General features: G+C 48.8%; 1 protein-coding gene across 1 annotated transcript; it reads left to right on the top strand.

Annotated features, from left to right (window-relative positions):
- Nucleotides 1–6: 6 nt before the first annotated feature.
- LOC133345674 (mitochondrial proton/calcium exchanger protein-like) lies at nt 7–20,583 on the top strand (the record flags this gene model as incomplete). The annotated part of the gene is made up of 9 exons (XM_061556638.1): nt 7–231; nt 427–570; nt 1,494–1,625; nt 3,156–3,359; nt 4,564–4,683; nt 6,756–6,890; nt 15,251–15,364; nt 16,466–16,570; nt 16,990–20,583. Coding segments are annotated over 9 exons (1,218 nt in total), but the record flags the coding sequence as incomplete, so codon positions are not given.
- Between the last annotated feature and the right edge of the window lie 1,458 nt (nt 20,584–22,041).

The following is a 22,041-nucleotide window of genomic DNA, read 5'->3' on the forward strand; positions in this document are numbered from 1 at the left end:
GCCGGCCCAGGCGAGCAGAAGGCCGAAGCGCCGGCCGCGCCCGTGGCGCCTCCGCGGCAGCCGGGCCCGGCCGCGCTGACGAAGCTGCGCCACCTTGGGGCCCTCGTGGTTGCCGAGCTGCGGCACTACTACCACGGCTTCCGCCTGCTCGGCATCGACACGCGCGTCGCCGCACGCATGGTCTGGCAGATCCTGCACGGCAACCAGCTCAACCGCAGGGAGCGCCGGCAGGTGGGTCCTCCGCCAGCGCCTCCCTCACTCGCACGCTGCCGCGGGATGGGTGCAAGCGCCCAGCCGAGTGCGGTGGCGTTCCTGAATTTCCAATAGTGTCTTGGGTGTGCGCACAATTGGATGCATGTAGCAATCTATTTTAGTTCATGGCTGGTCAAGACAAGCCCCGTGTTCTCACTATGCTCTGCCTGGCAGCTGCTGCGGACGTGTGCAGACCTCTTCCGCTTGCTGCCCTTCCTCGTGTTCATCATCGTGCCCTTCATGGAGTTCCTGCTACCCGTCTTCCTCAAGCTCTTCCCCAACATGCTGCCCTCCACGTTCGAGACCTTCTCCAAGAAGGTGGCACCCACACCCAGCTCCCCCCACTCACAGCTTTGACCCCCTCTCCCCCTGCTGCTGCTGTGACCGCTGATCTGATAGCGTCCGCGCAGTAGGCCCTGTTAGGCCCCCTGAGATGACATTTAGCAAAACCACTTTATTTGGAGAGCCTGCTCAGTAGACAGACATCTATGCCAGAACCTTCACCACTCACTTGTTTTTCTCATATTTGTCGAACTTTCATGCTCTGGGAATCATGCTCGCATGAGATTAAGACATTTCTATTTGCAGATCTTATAATCAACAGCGTGATGTGGGCCTATGTCCTGCCCAAGAAGATGCCACTAAACTCTTCTGTCCCTTCAGTAGCCTCAGTATGCCAAATAACTTTTTAAAAACCAAATGCATCTTAGTGATTTTTCTGTTCAGTGATTCGTCAGGCAGGTGAACGTGGATGTTTACCCCGCTGTCTTTGCCGTGCTGGCTTGGCGAGCTTTCACCGTGGCAGCCATCTGGCCTCTGCCAGCCACTTTTACTTTTATCAGTTGAGAAATGATTAACATTTATTTTCATTGCGTCGCATTCTTACACATCACAACATTGTTGTCTCTGTTGATTATGGTGGCACTGACCCTGACACTAGTGGGTTAATGTTGGAGATGCTATCTGTTCTCTGAATCTATTTTAATGATAACGATAATTTCAAACACTTCGGCAGGTTCCAATGAAAGTGAGAGGAGATTATCAGCGGCCCGATACCTCAGAGGCTCAGAACGCTGGGCTGGCACTACTAAGAATCTGGATATAAATCTGATCAACCGTTTGGGCTCTCAGGTGTCGGGAGTTGATTGACTCAGCTTTGCCACCAGTGACTTGGTACATTTGTGTGTTTTGTGTGTGCTTTGTGTGGCTTGGCGTGTAATGTGTGTCATCGTTCCGTGCAGGAGGAGCGTCTGCAGCAGCAGCTGCGGGTGAAACTGGAGATGGCGCGGTTCCTGCAGGACACAGTCGGGGAGATCGCCCTGCGCAACAAGGCCACCTCCTCCACCCAAGAGTTCTCCTCGTTCTTCCAGCAGGTAGGGAGTGAGAGAGTGAGCGTGTCCGTGAGAGCGCGAGGGTTTGACGCTATGGGCTAACGTGACACACGAGAACCCGTGGTAGAACGCTCCCTGTTGAAGTGAAACCCTTCAAGTGCCGAGTCTTATTTTGTTAAGCCAGATGAGAACTCCAGAGACAAAAATATTCTCACTTGCAAGAGTGACCTGGAAGTTTACTCGGCAATTTGAACCCAGGTCGCCAGCTCCAGGGGCACCCATGTTATCCACTACACCATGAGCACTAATACATTCGTTAATGAATTAGCCCCCTCCTCTCACCTCATCTCACATCACCTTTGACCGCTCTGCTTCAATAACCACTGCCTTCCAATCCCCCACACGTCCTGCTCATTGGGAGGGTCCATTTTTTTTAGCTGCTCGTGTTGTCTGAAACCACCATCTGGTTGTCCACACGGCTTCATTCTCTCCCTGTTTACTCAAGGTCCAGTAAAAATTTTACTTAACTTTCGTGACTGAAGGAATTCATATTCTTGGTTCTTTCGGTAAAGTTACGTAGATAGAAAATAAAAATAAAATTACAATAAAAAAAATAAAAGCAAAAAAACCCACAACGTTTCGATCGCAACACAAGCGGTCTTCAGCATGCAGAGAGAAAAGAGGGGGCAAGCCTCCAAATGCAACTGCTTATAAGGGCATCCAAAGTGAGTGGGCGAGGGACGAGAGTTGCGAGGCAGCAGCAAGGAAAGCTGTGCGGCGTAACCAGCATGGGCGGGGCAGCCAGTGCTGATGTCGGAGTAAAGCGCGAGAAGAAGGAGTAAAGCGTGAGATAGAGGCGGAGTTGGAGGCGAAGACGACGATATCTTACCTCTTTTTTAATTGAGATAACTCAAAACGCACCTCCTTACTGATGTTGCCGACGGTACCTTAGCGCTTTTGAGGGTTGCAGCGATTTCAGATCTTGTCACGTCTGCAGCGATGTGTCCCAAACCCTTCAGAGCTACATCGACCTGAGCAATAATGCCATCTACTGGTATGTGTTTGGGGGTGACTGCGAAGTTCAAGTCTTTAGCCAAAACCGACTTTAGACCGTCGGAAATTGGGATATAACTTTTTAATGTGTGGATCTGGTTTCTTCTTGGAAAGGAGGTTGAACTTGGAAATCAGATTATCTTTACATTTAACTGCCATTGTAGCAGCTGAGGAAGCTGTCATGTTATCTACATGTTCCCAATCAGATGTAGACATTTTTTTCGATTCCCCCTGGCAGTCAACACCACTATTATCTGAACCATTTCTGGGCTTGCCCTAGATCGACTCAGCCTCAAATCAATACTTGGTGTGATGTGTAAACATCAGCACCAGGAAGACAAAGGGGCCGGGGGGGTATGGTGCTGGCCACCCGCCCGTTCGTGCACCGTACCGGCCTTCATATCTTCTCGCTAACAGCCTGTTTGAGGCTATACGGACGGAATCGTTTGCCTTTATGGCAGATGCATGTGTGTTAATGGGTTTGTGTGTGTGCGTACCGGCCTGTTCTCGTGCTGCCAGGTGCGTAGCACGGGTGCGCGCCCCAGCAACGCGGAGTTGGTTCACTTCTCACAGCTCTTTGAGGACGAGCTGACGCTGGACAGCCTGACGCGGCCCCAGCTCGCCGCGCTCTGCCGCCTCCTCGAGCTCAGGCCGATGGGCACCAACAACTTCCTGCGCTTCGAGCTGCGAATGAAGCTGCGCGCGGTCAAGGCTGACGACAGGGTACAGCAGCCACAGCAGCAGCAGCTCCGTTGGTGGTGGTTGTTGTTGTTTTTCCTACGGTACTGGCCACTACCATGCAGAAAGGCTGAGGCTGTTTTGAACAGGCTCCTGCTAGCAGAGTTCCTGGATGTATGTTGAACTTCTTTCTCACCGTACGTAGCCAACTGATAATCGGAGGTGCGGGGGAAGGACAACTAACCAAACACAAAAAGCAGCTCGAAAGAAATGAGTTTTCAATCTTGATGATTTAAAAGTGCATAGCTCCAGTGGCTTCATAATATCGGAAGGAAAGCGTTCCAGACGGCCGCAGAAGTGCATCTGAAAGCGTGCAATGCAGTGACCGTCTTGCAACAACGTGTTGATACATATGTTGGACCCCTCCGTGTGACGTAGCTCGTGTTCTCTGCAGTGTAGTTGCGTGGAGGGTGTCATAGAGCTCCTTTTTCCGAAGCCCTAGATGTCGCATGTGAGTTGGTGCGATTTATTGGGTGCGATCCCATCCTATCAAAGACTCGCGATTGTATCGCTACCAATTGCACCATGCAGTTCCTCGCGATGCGGATGCACACTTTGCACCTTGTTGAGCCCGGGCTTAAGTTTTGCAATGAGGTGTATTCCCCGTAAAACATTCATCCAATCAGTGAGCGAGTTAGACTCACGACCACATACTATGTATATGTGTGTGTAGGTGTCTGAGAGTGTAGGTGACCCTTCACGTGGCCTTAAAGTGTACATAGCCTGGCACAATCGCCATGGTCACGTTACCGCCACTTACGGGCGAATAGTGGTTGTTGTTGCGTGTGGGTGGGCGTGGTACTGGCCACCCACCCCCTCGTGTGCTGTGCCAGCCTTCATAGGTGCTCACTAACAGCCCTTGCCCAAGCAGTCTGTTAAGGCTATATAGGGGATATTTGTCTCTTGTCTTTGTATATGTCAACATCATCACCACAATCACCACCATCACTACCACCACCATCACTACCACCACCATCACTGCGATGGTAGTGTTGGTGGTTGTTGGTGTGTGTAGATGGGATGGTAGTATTGGTGTTTTTTGTTATAGTTGTTGGTGTGTGGGGATGTGGTGGTGGTATTATTGTTGGTTGTTGGTGTGTGTAGATGTTTTGGCGGTTGTTGGTAGTTGTTGGTACGTGTAGATGTGGTTGTACTGTTGGCGGTTGTTGGTGGTGATTGCTGAGTGTAGATGATCGCGCAGGAGGGAGTGGAGACCATGACTGTGGCCGAGCTCCAGGCCGCGTGCCGCACGCGCGGCATGAGGGCCCTGGGCGTCACCGAGCAGAGACTACGGGAACAGCTCAAGCAGGTGCCTCCGTCAACGCCTCCTTCACCATCAACAGTAGTGTCCATATAATCATTGTTATCATCGCTATCATCAATACCCTGTAATCAACGTTTTCTGTAAGTGGCTGGCACTAGGACTTTCAACGTGGACATCTGTGAGAAAGAGCTTTATAGCTCATGGGATTTCTCCCTCAGTTTGTAAACTCCAGGATATTGCATGTCAGGAATGACATCCTTCCCTTGGCTCGCTCCGCTGCTGGCCTACCACTACACTCTCTGATAGCTTCCCACCGTACACTCTGCTAGCCTCTCCACTGCTAGCCTACCTATTACTATACACTCGGGTAGCTTCTCCACTGCTAGCCTCTCACGATATCTTCTGCTAGCTTCTCCACTGCTAGCTTTCCGCTATATACTCTGCTAGCTTCTCTACTGCTAGCCTTCCGCTATACTCTCTGCTAGCTTCTCTACTGCTAGCCTTCCGCTATATACTCTGCTAGCTTCTCCACTGCTAGCCTTCCGCTATACTCTCTGCTAGCTTCTCTACTGCTAGCCTTCTCACACTTAGGATTCCGCTAGCTTCTCTACTGCTAGCCTTTCTACCCTCACCTCTCTAACCTCGCCCTTGCCTCCAGTGGGGGGTATAAGCCATCACCGCTGGAGAGGGCGAGGTGTGGAGAGCGGGCCATTGGACTTCTCTTGTCTTTCCTCTTGTCTTCACTCCGACCAACTCCCCTACCTCTCTCCCATGCTCCCGTTTATATCCCCCTCCTTATTAACGCCTCATTAATTCAGCCGGCGACCTCCAATCGCCTCAAGCCCGTGGCTTCCACCGCTATCGCCTCAACTCCCGTCAACCTGGCGCCTGTTCCGCGCCTGCATTTGCAGCCAGCCAATCACCGCTATGCATCTTAATTGGCCGTTTCCTTTCCGTTGCTCTCTCTCGCCACACACGTTCGCCCCATGCGACCTCACTGTTTGTACCTCGCACATGCGTGCACACCGGTTGCAAATCCCCGCGCGCGTTACTCCACTACATAAATATTCTCTTTCGGATAGAGTGTGAGGTGCCCACACCCAAAAATCTGGAAAAAAAACCCGCAACGAGTGGTGACGCGGCCCAGTGGCACCGCGCGGGGTCGCCGCTTCTTGCAGAGGTTCATGGTTCCAATCTAGCGGCCTCCCTGATTAATACTGCTGCTGCGGGTGTTTTAACTATGATAGATTTACATGCCATCTGCTTCACAGTGGACGTTAGAGATCCCGTGATATCATTCGCAAGAGTAGGCTGTCGTGGGCCGGCGTCGGGGTGCAAATTTACCATCTTTGAAAATTTCACCGCAAATTACTCAATTGGGATTATACACACAGCAATCATCACCCCCTACTGAAGACGAATGCCCCAGGGTCACTCCTGCAAATTAGACTCCTATCCTGGTCTCTTGAGTTCTTAGAGTTGGTTAAACAAAATAAACTTGAAACTCCTCCAGGGCTGCATTACATCACACAGCAGCCCTGTCACATGACCCATTGCTACCGTCTTCAATGTCCTGAGATATCTGGACCTTTGCCCAGTAATGTGCGTGGGGCTTCTGTGGTGGTGGTGGTGGTATTTCCCACGAGCGTACAGGTGGCTGCTGTCCGCAGCTTTGCATGGCCTCGCTGGCTGAATAAATGTTCCCTCTCACTATCTCGAAGGGTCGAAAACATATAAGGATAACTTTGTGGGAAGTCACCAGTGGTCGTTCTGTACGAAGATTGATTGTGAAGTTAATAAAAATTAATGACAGTGATGCTACTGATGAGAATGATGGTGACGACGCTGTAATGATGGGGATGATAGTTGTGTTAATTATGGTGATGGTGCTGCGGGTTGATATTTACAATGATAAAATGGTAAATAAGTTCGTTATAATGTTGTTGGCAGCATGCTGATGTTATTGTCAATTATGCTGGTGGTGCTGTGATGCTATTGATAGCGATGATGGCGATGATGGAGTTGTTTGTGAAGGCCATGCTACCATAACTGATGGATGGTCCTAATGACGATGTCGTTGGTGATGGTTTCGCTGCTGTGATGCATCCTGTGTGTAGTGGCTGGAGCTGCACCTCAACGATCAGATCCCATCTTCTCTGCTGCTCTTGTCACGCGCCATGTACCTGCCAGACACGCCAAGTGAGCTGCCCTGGGGCATCGCGCCTGCCGCCACCCCCATCCCTGGCATTGCGGTGAGCGCTGGAATCTTAATGCCATTTGACTCTTTGCCAGGCCTCAGCCTAGCTCTGTTGGTCACCGATATTATTTTTTTAACAGGCTGCATTCAAAAAGTCTGTGCGGAGAGAGACTGGGAACGGTGTCGGTATGAACAGCTTAGTGACTCAGATAATCACCAAGTTGGCCGTGCATGGCACACACAGTGGAATGAGAGTCCTTCTCTCGAAATGCTTGGATTAAAGTCCTGAGATTGGCAAACAGGAGGGGGTACAAGAAAAGACAATGGATCAATGCAAGGGATTAGTATCGGATTGAAACGAGGGCTGGGCCATTTTTCATGGTAACTCGAGACAGGAGAGGTATTTGGAGGGATTCATTTTTAGTGAAAAGAGAGGTATGGCCAAAGAGAAAGTTGGGGAATGTGAGGAGATTGGAATTTGAGTTGCAGGGAAGTGTGAGGTTACATCATTAGCAACACTACTATGACTGCTACTACATTGTCGGATTGGATGAGAAATTGGGAGCAGAATGGATCTGGTCATACCTGGAAAGGGATGACGGTGGTAGAGAGTGAGGGGAAGGGTCGACGTGCTGCATGGCCCGTTGTCGGCTGTGCCACGAGGTAAAGTAAACGAACCGCACCTCCGTTAAGTCTCTCCTCATAAACACAGCACTCGTTAATCCATCATGAGGTGGAATTAGAGTCAGGATTGCTAAGCACATAGCTGGCTTGCCAGATGTTGGCAAGAGCACTCCCATCTATAGAGTGGCGTTATGTTCAATGCATAAATATTGCATCAGAACTCAATGTGAATTGTCGTTTACTTTAACAATTTTATTGATATAGTTATTTTTCAGAAACGACCTGGCTATCGCAAATGATAGCTCAACAAAGTTGCTTATCATGTGGAAATTTATAGCAGCAGCAAATACTCTCAACGCATGTTTCTAAATGTGGTGGGAACAACCAGAGGATTCAGAGAAAAATCCATGCTACTGCGGGGAGAACATGCAAACTCCAAATATACAGCAGGTGTCAGGGTTGCGGTTGAACCCTCGACCTCCTGTCTACCAGGCAAAGTTTTTAACATATCGCCACCCCGGTGCCTCTTAACTAGCATCCCTTCTCAGGGTGATGTCTCGATGATGGTTTGCAACTCCAAAACGTTAAATGTAGATGGCACTTTTGATTGAGTACAAGAATCATGGCACCATATAATCTCGGGTGAGTGACAGTGGAGATACTCGTCACACTCAGAAGCGTAGCGGGACAGGTGGATGGCGGGCGAGAGACCAATACCAGCTCACTCAGTGGGGGGTGCCTGCAGTCGTAGAGGCACAAAGCGCCAGCAGCCACAATGACGATGAACATCAGCAGGCGGTAGCCAGCACTGGCAAGCAGCAAGCAGAGCTGCTGGCGACGCGGCTGTCTCAGCTCTGCAGAGGTCGTGCTCATTCCGACTCATCTCATGTGCAGCGAGCGGCAGGAGCAGTCCTATCGGTACTGCGGAATCTGTGTTCACTAAGGCGTAACTCTTCCACCCTCCATCCTTACAGGGTTGCAAGTAAACGACTTGACTCGAGGGTTAATCCCTTGGAATGAAAAACTTTTCTATTGCTTTTTCTGTTTTCCAAGTAAAGTGCCGTTCTGGTCATTTAATCTTACAAGAGGTGATTTAACACGTAGGCTTTCGCGACCAATATTATTCATAATATAGGTTTTTGGGTCAATCCATTGAAATTTAGAGAAACAGAAATAACTTCAATCGCTCTGACAACTACAGGCTTAGTGCGGCCTGGAAGCGTATTATCAAATAAATACAATTACAATTCCTCATAAGGGAAACAAATACCAATGAATAACAATTATCTATATAATGACAATACCCCCCCCCCTCCTTGCCTCGAATCACTGCACCAGATTGAATTGAATTAAATGATGACGTCACCCTGAGGCTGCTCTATTTAAGACCGGAAGCAACAGGAGAGCTTTACCATTCTTGCCCGATGAAGCTGATTGTAATTATCAGCGAAACGTCGTTCCCAAATTTAAAATGCTGTTGATATTCTCTTCAGCACACCAGTGGGCTAAAGAAGTGAATTATTTTGTCTTTTGAAAACGTGACACATTTTTTACTATTTGGCCGTGTCGGGTAGTGGAGGGTTCTTACCTCGCCTGAAGTGCAAGTGTGCCACTTCTTCTATCTCTCTCTCTCTTCCTCGTCTGTAAATTACCAGACTCTTGAGCTGGCTCGCTCGAGCCATTATCCCACGGACTCTAGCGAGATGACATACGCGGGTGACATGCACGGGTGACTTGTACGGGTGACTTGCGTGAGTGACTTGTGGGGGTGACTTGCGGGGGTGACTTGCGTGGGGGAAATGTAGGGGTAGCAGGTGCGGGTGATATGCGCGGGTGCTGCTCTCCCCAATACCGTGTTGGAGTTGATCGCTCACAACCGTGTGTGCGTCCTTAATAAACACAATTTCCCCATTGGACACTATTGGGATGCCATAATTGGCAATCCACGTTCTGTTTTCTCAGCTGTGTCGCTCGCTGAGTGGCGCGAGGAAATATTTAAATAATAAGTTGCACAAATACTTATTTAACTACTTTAAAGTTGACGGATGGGAAAACGGAATAGCGCTGGCTCACCACGGGGCTTACGGCGTGGTACCTGGCTACTTTTTTAAAATCTTAAACCCCACAGTTTGCGAGCCAAATCCTTCACAAGTGTGCGTCCACACAGAGACAGACAAACAGACGGACAGACAGACAAAAAATGACGTTTATAGTGTTGTATATGTTGGTTATCAAAATTTGTTATGTTGTATGCGTGCGTGGGTGAAATTATTATGTTGTATATGTGGGTTATGAATATTCAGTGAAAATAATAATAATTAAATGAAATTTGGCCAAATGTGTAATTATCCGGAAATATGTTAATTTATGTAATTATGCACATTTTAATTATGCCAATTCGAGAGGTAATCGTATTAATTATGCGAGTGGGTGTAATTATGATAATGCCGTTATGATAACCAGACCCCGCCTCGGTGACGAGGGTGGGTTATCGATCGGAATAAGGCAATTAATCGTATGCAGTTATGCAGGTGTGGTGTAAGTATGCAAGATTAACTTAGATTAACTCGGCATCGTTGTCTAGGTTCGTCTCATTCTCGCTTTAACATTCCCAGAGTGTGTATTCGTGGTTATATTTTAGGTCCCCGGTTCACCCCGTTATCGCTTTAACATTTACTGAGTATGTATTAGTGTGTTTATTAAGGTCACCAAGTTCAGATCTCAACGCAGAAGCAGATCTTATGCATAGATTTCAGGAAAGAATCACACAACCACTTCTGTATTGATCAATTTATTACTAATTCAACCTTAACTATGATATAGTATGCGAACTCTCAATCCCGGAACGTCAACACGGCATCAATACAGTATCATCAACGATTGTCTGATTTCACTTTGACAACGGCACATGGATCCCGCACAACGCGATGGTTGTTAGTGAGAGAGAGAGTCGTTAAAATATGCAAATACTATGCTAAGAAAACCTTAACGTTAATGAATGATTATACTCAATATTGTTCACGCAGTACCGCACTCCTTATTGATCATACGCAACCCTTATCACGTTGTTAGCACCTTGGGTCACGGGACAGTTGAATATTCTGTAGAGGATGCGAGTACGTGCGGCGATTATGACTGAAAGATACTTGAAAGATTATACGGCGATAAAAAAAAAACACAATCAAAACAGTTATTATTCTTAAAGGCACCAATCTCAACAGATACATCGGCAGGTTATCTGACAACAGAACGGTTCGGAGTAAGGGCCTGCGACGGTGCTCCTTTTCCGAAGATCGTTATCTTATACCAAGTTTACTAATTGGGGACCAGATCACCTGATAAGGATCCGGTGGGCCACCACTCCCCACGTGAGCGTGGCTCGGCGGAAGGAGGTGCCAAGAATCAGTTCGTATTGATGGATCTGTTGGGAATTTATGCGATTAAGAGTACAGCCCACTAAATATTAAAGATAAAAATTACGAATACTCTTATATACGACGGATGGCCATCACTCGGTCTCGTTGTGATGCCTTCCCAGCCACGGATGGCTTATGGGTTCGAGTGTGTTTGAGTGGTAAGAGTTGTCTTGAATAGTCAGTGTTCGGAGTCGATTCTTTGTCAAACAGACGCCTGGTGGTCGTGTGGTGAGGGGGCGGTGCGGTCATACGTATCAGTCGCTCCCCTGTCACCGTGGTGAACTGGTTCGGATGCCCGTTGATACGCTGTCGCAGTTCGGAACCCGGTCGGTAGGTGGCGCCCACAACTCGCTCGCAGCGTGCAGTGTTGGGTCGTCGACCAGGGTGTGCACGGAGCCTCGTCGCCAAACCGCGACCCTCACCACTCCGGCGGCAGCAGAGACCTCCGACTCGGCAGAGGTTGACCCACGCAGGCCGAGTTGAGCTGTCAAGCGGGTCTTGCCCGCCTGCAGAGGAGATGGGGAGCCGCTTGAGTCGAGCCCCGAGAGCCGGCTTTGGTAAGCCGATCGAACTCGGCTGAGTCCCAGACGAGCTGAAGATGAGTCGAGCCGACCCGCTGGTCGCAGCTCGCTCCTGAGCCGACCCTCCCGGTCGAGCTTGCTCCTGAGTCGACCCGCTGGTCGCACTAGTTTCCAATGCTCAGGATCCTTTCCTTTATGCCGAAAAATCCCCCTGGATCCCGCCCACAAGGCGGGGCTTCTTTCGATTTTTGCTGTGTCAGGATCTGTCCGTAGGCAGGTGTGTCCATGTGTGTGTCCGTACGTCCGTATGTCCTTGTGTGCATCACCCACGGTATATTCCGTTGTCACACTCCCTCCATAAAACCCACGAGCAAACAATCAGATGTTACAAATTGCCTCGAAGTCGTCTCTCTGTCTGGGTGCAATATTATCTCTTGTCTGGCCTTCTTCATGAACCCAAAACACAGACGTTACAAATCGTCTCATAGGCGTCTTTGTTCGTGTTGCACAACCTGGAGGGAGGGGCAACACTCTCTCCGACCCGGCGCACAAAGAAATGGTTAAAAAGTTTTAAGTTAACATTTGTCCCTTACTATTTCACAGTTATGATTCTGTATCTAACCTAAGGTCTGTCGTTTCCCATCGTGGTGCTTGACTCAAGTGGAGGTGTTTCCCCGAGCGTATACACACTCCTATCCCGCGCTGCGGGGATACAAAGACGGCCGGGATCTCCCTTTCTCTCCGACCCTGGGTTTAACATCGTTTTTTTTATTATGTATTTATATTCGACCTGGTGGTGATTCATCCCGTTATCCTGGCTTTTCCATAAGTTTTACTTTTGTCTTTTCATGCATATGCTTATTATTATTAATTTATTTCCGATATCTTAGGTTAAGGGGTAAGTTTCTTGATCCTAGGAATTCGTATTCCTTGGTGTCTGCATGGTTATATAAGCGGAATATAGTTTACGGTGAATAGCGTTAACATTGATGTTATGTACGATATTATGTATTGTGATGTCTTTAACTTAACTTGGTTGTCAGGGCTTTACTGACACGAAGTTGCATTCCATAGCCCCGCAGTCTTTGCCCCACCCTATCTCTGCTCGCCGTTGTTGTTGCTGTCCAGCTGACGCCGTTAACTCAAGGCCTCATTAATTTCCGTCACTCCTTGTAGGTGAGGGCGGTTGAACCTTGGAGTCAGTTCTGGTTTTTGTCTGCCTGCTTCTTCTTGTGTCCCCTGACCCCGGGAGTTATTATTTCTACTTTTATGGCCTGTCGAAGCCCGACTCGCTGTTGCTGGGCTGGTGTCGTTCCCGGCTTTTTGCTTACGTTTGCAGTTCGCCGTGCTCTTAATTTCCTTCCCTCTTCAACCTTATATCGACTATTCGCTCCTGTCTGGGTGCGATTCAATTTTGACTTAGGAAGGTTCTGATTGTCATATGCTTCGGGTCGAGTTGTATAGAAAGTATTAAAGTATGGAAATAACATTTCATATTGACTTAATGATGGTGATGGTTCAGTAGGCGTAACTTGTGGCCTGGTTTAATTGGAGTGGGTGTGAATATCAATAACTTTAGCCTACCCTGTTGTTAAATTCCGACTTTAACGTTACTTTAATAGCAATACAGAATAATTGAGCTTTTTGTCTTAACTAGGCGAACGCGAACTTCTGGTGACCCCCGCAGCCTTGTTGTTCAGCTGGGTCTGCATCCTTGAAAGATATACAACACTCTTATTCTCGTCTCACTGTGGCCATCCAACCTTCTGCTCTGGGAGTGTTATTCTTAATTTCAGGTCAAAGGCCCCCTCACGTTCAGACGTGCAGGGTTGTTTAAATCAGCTCCCTCCCCTGTGCACACAGCCTTGAGCTGACCCACTTCATTTGACCACTCACCCTGGATTTAATAATTTAATTCCTTGGCCTTTTTGGGTTTATCTTTGCTCCCTCAGCTGCAGGAGGACAAGGCGTACTTCTACCTCCCCCCTGTGTGCACGTGTTCCAACTAGCTCGGAATCCCTAAACACACAATCAGTGATGATTCCTGGCTTTCTGTGGTTGTGATTTAGACAAAGGCGCCTCTGCTTTCTTCCATTGCCTTTGAGTCGACACTGCCCTATTATTTGCCCATGTGCTGAGGTCATAGAATTCGTTTTGACTTCAGTAATATTAACATTCAGTATTGGATTAGCAAATGGGCAATGGTTCATTGATGTAGCTCGCAGCCTGGTCTCCAATTTGAGCGAGCGCGAGGATCGATAATTTAGCCTACTCTGTTGTTGAATTTCGAATTTTGACGTTACTTTAAAACCATGCAGGATGGTTGGGCTTTTTGCCTTAACTATGTCTGGCTGACACTCCCACTGTCTCTGCCGCCTGCACGGGTGACATGTGCCCGTTCATCAGGCCTTATCTTTCCTTGAAGCAAGGTTGCAAATTCTGCCATCCTAGCCCTCCTCCAGTTCATTACTTAACAACACCTGGTGTTTTGCAGTTTGCTGCGCTTTGGTGTGTTTCATTCATTAAAAAAACAAGTAAAAAGATAATATATAAAAATATCATCAAATATTATTAATCTCAATTTTGGAAGAAGGGTTAGTATACAACAATAGGTAAGATGATCTCATCACAGCCAATATGAATACGCTAACTCTTCATTGTTACTGTTGCCTTGTTGGAAATGCATACAGTGGCAAAGCCACATTCAAGACATGATGCTCAGATTTGGATTATTTACCCTAAATTGACCTTGAGCTTTCTTCTGTTTGGGTTGGTAATAGGCTGCATATTGGTTGATGTTCATGCCTCTGCCCAATTCCAATCAGGTCACATATTCGTGTGTCCTGGTCACGGAAAGTCTTCACCAGTTTTGACTCATCGCCTTAAAGATACCCACTTGACATTAGCCTGTGAATGTTGAAATCATATGTACTGTTGTCACCTGTCGTGACGATGCGTGTTCCCGTGTGTTGCCGTGTGTGTGTGCAGTGAAGCTCCTCTGATCCCAGAATCTGCTGCTCATAATCAGCCCCAATCGATACTCAGAAAGCCCTGTTTCATACAGATGGCTTCTTCTTATTCGTGGATAATGGGAGCCATCTGCATGTGGTGATAAATTTAGCCAATTATTTACGGAGATGAGTCACTCAGATGGAGTCTCCTGGAAGAGCTAAATTCACCCTATAATCTGGAAGTAGCAACTAATCGACTCAATTTGCATTGATCTGCATGGTGTTGCTGTGTGTGTGTCCGTCACTGTGTTACTGCTTGTGTCTCACTGCATCGCTGCGTGTCTGTCTGTCTGTGACAGACACTCAATGGTGAGCGGGAGTGTAGCGGTTAGCGCGCTGCGCTATGAACCCGGTGGCCCGAGTGACGATTATCTGAACCGATCCTGGGCCTCCCCTAGGTCGACTCAGCTTACAATCAATACCTGGTGCAATGTCTAAACATCGCCACTAGGGAGACAAAGGTGACCGGGCATGGTGTTGGCCACCCACCCCTTCGTGTGTTGTTCGGGCCTTCATAGGTGTCCGCTAACAGTACTTGCCCTAAATTGACCAACAGTCTGTTAAGGCTGTAAGGGGCATCTTTGCCTTTGTGTTCTTCTCCTTGTCGCTATGTGCGATGCTACCACTGTATGCCTTTGTGTGACACTGTGCATCACAGTATGTCACTTTGTTTATGTATTTGCGTGCGTCACTTAGATTTAACAACACACAAAGGTGTACATTACAAAAGCTCTCAGCCTTATTCGGACCATCAGCTCAAGATAACTGAATGAGTGTGTCACTGTTGTTGATTTCTCTCCCCTTGTCTCTCTGTCCATGCTATTCATCGCGCTCCATATTCAGGGAGGCCAGGGGGCCATGCTGTCAGCCTCCCAGCCCGGGCCGGAGGGGTCGCCGAGCCCATGCGCCACACCACCCGACCCGGCCGACCCGGCTGACCCGGTCACCCTACACACAGTGAGGGAACCCCCCCCCCCCCACCACCACCCGCTCACCTCATCACAGTGAGCAGTGTGCATCAGCAGCGTGTCTGCTCCATGCCTCTCCACTGTACATTTCTGCTTGCATGCCTTTCTGCATGTAAGTTACTGCCACAAAAGTGTGTACCACATTTTTCTCTGCTGTGCATTTATTGTGCATGGCTCTGCCGCATGTCTCTCTGTTGCACATCTGCTGTGTGGCAGCTGCATTACCCTTACATTTATTGGCACCCACATGCCTATTGTCACTGGATCTGATCCCTGGCACTGGCCGCTGCAGAGAAATCTTAATGGGTCTCAAATGGGCATCTCCACTCCTGGCTGTAGTGTGTGTGACTCCTCCAGGAGATTATCCTTTTTACATCTTCGTGCCACAAACAGAGAAATCTGAACGATCCTCCACAAAGTGTTTTTATTTACAGATGTTTCAACATAGTGGGTTCGGCTGAATTTCTAACAGCGTGCGTTGCATCTTTTGACAGTTTATTTGGCCGCAAGTTCTGTATACTTTGGCGCATGCCAATAAATTATCGCATGTGCTCACGCTGACCACACATACGCCGCATCGAGGGTCTAACTGTTGGGAGAAAATCTCCTCCCTGAGGACGTTTCTCTTCTGGAGAGCACTTCGCAGGAGCCAGCTCAAGCACCCAGTGCTCCTGCTTCGACACTACTCTAGGAAGCGCCCTCCGAGCAGCCCCCAACATCAGCTTCAGTGGGATAACATGCAGCACACAAGCATGTGGTTCCCTGTGCGGGGAACCTGCTGTGCGAGGGGGGGAGGGGCGCAGCCGCAAAACGATTCCTCCCCGAGCAGAATCGGAATCAAAATCTTTATTGAGACTGGAAGAATCCGATAAGCTATGAAGCTCTTTTTCACAGATGTCCAGTGGGGGCAGAGAGCTAAGAGCACGCGATCTCCTTTGCACACCACGGTGTGGGCAGCGTTGACAGGCGAGTCGATGGCGAGCGGTGAGAACGGCTCGGGCAGCTGATGTGCATGACATCCAACGCTCCGTGGAGAAGGAGAGATGAAAGTACGGGGGATGTGTGTGTGTATGCTTGCTTGTCTTGTCAGGAGGAGCTACAAGATGCCAATCCGCAGGGCAAGGGCAGCCCGTGCTCTGCGCTCCAGACGATGCAACCGGACGCAGAAAAAGGGGATGTGGAGGTGCCACAGCAGGTAGGCCAGACGGAGGGCATCGACACGCCCTGCACAGCACCTCAGCAGGTTTCCATGGTCGTGTGGAGCCGAGGGCCTATCTTGTTGTGGGAGTGAGGAGGGCATCTTCACCCTGATTTTTGGGGGCCGGGTCACAATGGGAGCAGCTGGGGGCAGTGCGAGCTGCGTAGCATCTGCGGGGTTGACCTCTCCAGCCTGCTTGCGCCATCTCCTGGGCGACCTGCAGAACAAAAATGTCTTTGCTTCCTGATGCGATACCGTTGATGTCGGTGAAATGCGAATGAGAGAAATGAACATTGCGAAACACGGGGCTGGGACGGGCTGGCCCAGAGAGGCCCACGCGGTGAAGACGTGCCCTCGTGACCCCTGTGACCCCTCCTCGTGTTGAGCCACCCTGTCCCTTTCCTCTCATTATTCAGGCCAAACCCACACACAAGGTGGAGCAGAACGGATCGTAGTCACCTGGCCCGAGTTCAACCCCAGCTTTACTCGGACTCATCACATCAACTGCGACTTCTCTCCATGCAGCGCCACACACTCACTCCACCCCCAGGTCTACCCCCCAGGCCCACTTCCAGCTCCACTCCCAGCTCCACTCCACCCTCTCCATGAACTCAAACATTTCCGTCCTGTTTCACTTGCTCAGCCGCACAATCTCCTCCCCTCCCGCTGCCCACCCTCGTTATTGCTATTTATGCTGCCATGAAGGCACTTGTAGTATCTGAATGTCGACTGTAGAGTACTTAAGAAATTTCCTCAAGCTATGGACTTTATCCTAAGTCACCCTACTCCAATCAGCATGTGTGTAGATTCATCAGCTGCTGCTGCAGCGTTTCTCTCGTCATTTGTGGAGTTCTAACACGGTCAAGCCGACACCAAGGCTGGGGCCGCTTGTGATTGGGTCCAGAGTTGGAGCAAGTGCAGCTCGGACAGCAGCTAGTGTGGAGTCACAGCAGCTGCTGCTGCTGCTGCAGAGTCACTGCAGCTGCGCTCATGTACGGTTGGGGTGCAGGGACAAAGACGCGAGCGTCTCGCGCCCTGGGCGTGTGCTGGGTCAGCCTGGGTGGGGCAGGTGCTGGTGCCCTCCTTGGGAGCTTGGCTTCCTCCTGTCGACCGAGGCATCGCGCTGATGAGCAGAGCCAGCTCAGCACATGTCACCCGCGTCGAGCGGTCAGTGGAAGGGTGGTCTGGACAATCCTTGCTTGACAAATGGTCAAATCGCCGCTATTTGCTGCAGATTTGAATTTTTTTATTGTGGAACTTGCATTTTTGCTAACAAGAATTCGAGGCCGACCTCCTGCAGAGTTCTTAGATGGCATAAAAAAAATCTGGGATCTTTCTTTAAATAATACAAAAAAACTCAAGCAAGTCGGGGTGGAAATAGATATGGCAGCTATTTGGAAAATATTTAACAGTTTTATTTAAATGAGAATTTCTTTAAATACTAAAAAAACTTTCTTTTATCAGGTAAGGTGCACTGAGCTATCTGTCTTCAGATGCGACCTGGCCACAAATGATAAGTCAACGAAGTGGTTTATGTGGAAATTTATAGCAGCCAAATACTGTAAATGCGTGTTTCTCAATGTGGAGGGAAAAACCAGAGGACCTGGAGAAAAACACGCAAACTTCAAATATACAGTCGTCAGGGTCGGTATCAAACCCACAACCTCCTGCATACCAGGCGAGAGAGTTAACATCTCGCCACCATGGCGCCCCATAAAATACATTAGGTAAACGTAGAGAGCAAGGCGCTGTACGTAGCCAACCGTTCGAATCGGAGGTGCGGGAAAGGGCGATGGCACGGACGAGAGGAGTCTGGGAGTGCATCCAGGCCGGACTAGGCCTGTGCCACAGGTCTTTCTCCCTCCCACGCGCCGTGCACTCCGGAACTCCAGTTTGGCCGGTAACCCACCGCCCCGGCTATCGCGTGAACGCGGTTTACTTGCACAGGCCGTCATCAGGACTGGCTCTCCTGGGAATTTCAATTAATTCAAAGTTACCGTCTGGTGGTGGACACAGCTCTGACGAAGCCACTGCCATCATATCCCACGTGTTAAATAGAAATAACCTGCGTGTTGACACCTGAACCTGCGAAAGCCGAGGGTGAGTGTGCCGGAGGCTTGAGGCACCCCGGGCTGCACCGGTGGCATTTATGATGCTGCTCGCGTTCACACGCGCGCTCTCTATGTATGAATGTTGTGTAGGCTTAATGTAAGAGTGTTTACGTGTACATATGTATACTAATATTTACTGCAAAATGTGACGACTAATCAAAGCTTTGAGTATAGATTCGACTATATTTGGGTTTGGATTATGAATGTTGGAGCACATTCAGATTCATGTTGGATTACACTAGTCAATTCCTGGTCAATCCCAATAGCACAACTTGTATCCAGGAGTTGAATTTGACGTTTGCATCGTATTGCTCGATACGCACGACCAAGGCCATGTGAGGTGTGGAAGAACACATCCTAGACAGCGCATGGCAGCATCCACCCCTGGCACGGTACCCCAAGCTCCCTTGCCCCCACCTTCGACTGTGAGAAGCCGGTGAATACGCACTTGGCCTCTTCCACCCAGCAGAGAATCTGACAGACACGACTGACCAAAGGGAAATTGTGACATTCTCAAAATGCAGCACTTTATTGCACCCTCTATGGTACAGGTATCTGAGCCCCGTGTCCTGGAGTAGTCGCTGATTAGACAGACGTCTTGTTTTATTGGTCCAGCCTGCAGGTGATCATCTCAGGGTGCTATATTATGAGCCAGAGGCGATCGCTGAAGTGAAATGTATTTTTTTTTTAGCATCGCACCAGGGAGAGTTGAGACTCCTCATTGCGTAACACAGGGTTACCCTGCCCTGCGCTTAGACACTTCACTGCCACCATAACCATATCATAAAGAAGATTTTATTCTCGGCAAATCATTGTGTTCCACGAAGAACACATTTGCGATTTTCCTTGCTGCTACAGACAGGAGGACTTGCAGATGAGGTCAGTTTCTATTTTATGCAGTACATGTGTAGTGAGAACACATGTGTAGTGCGTCCAACTGAGTCGCAGACATTGTCTTGGGAGCAACACTTTATTTCACCAACTCAACATAACACAACCTACACTCGGGTGTTGAATGCCCATCTAGCCACGCTTTGGCAGAACTAGACACGGTTCGCTATCTCGGCCCGGACCACGAGCTGGGTCCCGGACAGCGTGGCTCGAGGCTTCTTCAACCCGACGTAGATCTTCATCACCAGCAACATGAAGAACCCCGAGCCCCTCACGGGGCCCCCGTGATGTCGGCCTGGGCTGGGGCCGGCTCCGCCCCTCGCCCCGCCCACCTTCTAGATCTCTCGAGCTCTTTCCCGAAGGCTCTCGAGAGCTCTTAGACCACGTGACCGCCCAGCGGCTCCCGTCCACCGGTGGCCCCCCTCCAATATCATCCGGTCGCGTGTCGGCAGGTCAACCAGCGTATCATTCCCCAACGTAACCCTGCCTGGCTGACTCCCTCACTGGGAGCCCGCACCGCACACTGTGCGTGGTGCCTCTGTGCTAACCAGCGCTCACCCAAGCCCCGCTAGGGCTGGTGGTACGATGCCCAGTAAGCGGGCTTACACATAATTCCAACACATTATTTGCTGTGGCTTGGTAAGCCCGGCACCACACAGTGACAATCACAGTCACTACACATGTGTTAACAAATATACGTTTCTATTAAAATGTCAGCTTACAGGGATCTCTTAATGGTATAAACTAGTTTTGCATGTGTAACAAAGTGTGTTATTAACATTGATTGGGACATGGGAATGCGGGAAAGTCCCATGGAGGCTCTCCAGGCTGTTGTAAGGTTTTCCGCACAATGTGGCACTGAAATTGGTGCCATGAGCTGTCGATGTTATTTTCTACATCTTAATTCCTTTTTATTATGCTCACCTCTGTTCACTTGTAGTACTGTATTAAATTTCATACTTGTGCAACCCAGTAAAACTGAATATCCATTTATTAAAGTACATTGTCTGTTCCCTTAAGTCATATTGTTTCCTAAGGCTGCATTTTATACGTTTGTATGTTTCACTATTCAATCCTGCTTGTGCTGCTGCTGCATAGGGTTTCATGGTTGTGCTGCAGAGCTGCCCGATGGGTTTTGCTATTGGGATGAAGACTCGGTGAAGAGGTCCTCAGAGGAACTCCTTCCCACAGTAGGGCCAACCACAGGGAATGATCTGGAATTGGCATGAGCTGGCTTCCTGACTGGGGTGCCACGGTGGCGAGATGTTAACTACCTCGCCTGGTATGCAGGAGGTCGCGCGTTCGATCCCGACCATGACGCCTGTATATTTGGAGTTTGCATGTTCTCCCCGTGGCCGTGTGGATTTTTCCTCGGGTCCTCCGGTGATTCCCTCCACATGTAGAAACATGCGTTTAGAGTATTTGGCTGCTATAAATGTCCACATGATAAGCCACTTGGTTGAGCCATAATTTGTGGCCAGGTCGCTTCTGAAAAAGAGCTAAATAGCTCAGTGGGCATTACCTGGTAAAGTAAAAAAATAGGTTTGGAGAGGTCTATCCTTGACACTGAGAACAAATCCATCCCTCCTAAAACAAACCCGCTCAAAGATTTTCACTTGTTGCAGTTAATGTGAGAGCCGGCTTAGGATTTTACGTGGACCTTACAGATCAGATGGTGACATTTGAGACTGGATGTTTTCCCCTGCCGTTCCAGCCTGTATAAAGTGCTGAAAGCAGGGGGAAGGGGAAATATTGAGAGACAAATCATATTCTTTTGGTCTTTTGGTAAAGTCACGTAGATAGGTTCAAATAAAAATAAAATAAACAAAAAGGTTTAAAATAGGCGAAGCCCAACTTGGGCAACGCCCATTTTAAATCTTTATAAGCAGTTGCAGTTAGAGACTTTACCCCTTTTTCTCTCCGCCTGATGACGACCGCTTGTTTTGCAATCGAAATGTCGTTTTTTGTTTATTTTATTTTTATTAATTTGAGCCTATCTACGTGACTTTACTGAAAGACCCAAGGAATGTGACTTCCTGCAGTCACGAAAGCTTTAAGTAAAGAAGAGACATCGATTGCAATCCATAGTCCAGATAGTGCAGATTCATCAGATGGATGTAATAATCACCAATGAAGACATGAAGGGAGGATTGGTTGATAATGGAGGTGCACCATTGGAACCTCATTTGCCAGTAGCAAAATATGATCATTGGGTTTTTACCCTTTTATCTGGCAACAAAACTGACACCTTTTTTTACGAGGAGTCATGTTTGCATAGACCACAATACCTACAGTCATAATGCAAACAAAAAACATAACTCTGATAATGTATGCACTGCCCTTGAAATTTATTGGTCCACACCCGAGACAGCTTTCCTAGAGCCTAGTCTCACATGGTGTTGGACCAGATGACGCCAAAAGGCGCACAACTCAAAGACAATGCACCATCAGAGTATGAGAGCTCGG

This window comes from Lethenteron reissneri, chromosome 22 (assembly GCF_015708825.2).
Source record: "Lethenteron reissneri isolate LAM-NWPU_2019-01 chromosome 22, ASM1570882v1, whole genome shotgun sequence".
NCBI classification, from domain to species: Eukaryota; Metazoa; Chordata; class Hyperoartia; order Petromyzontiformes; family Petromyzontidae; genus Lethenteron; species Lethenteron reissneri.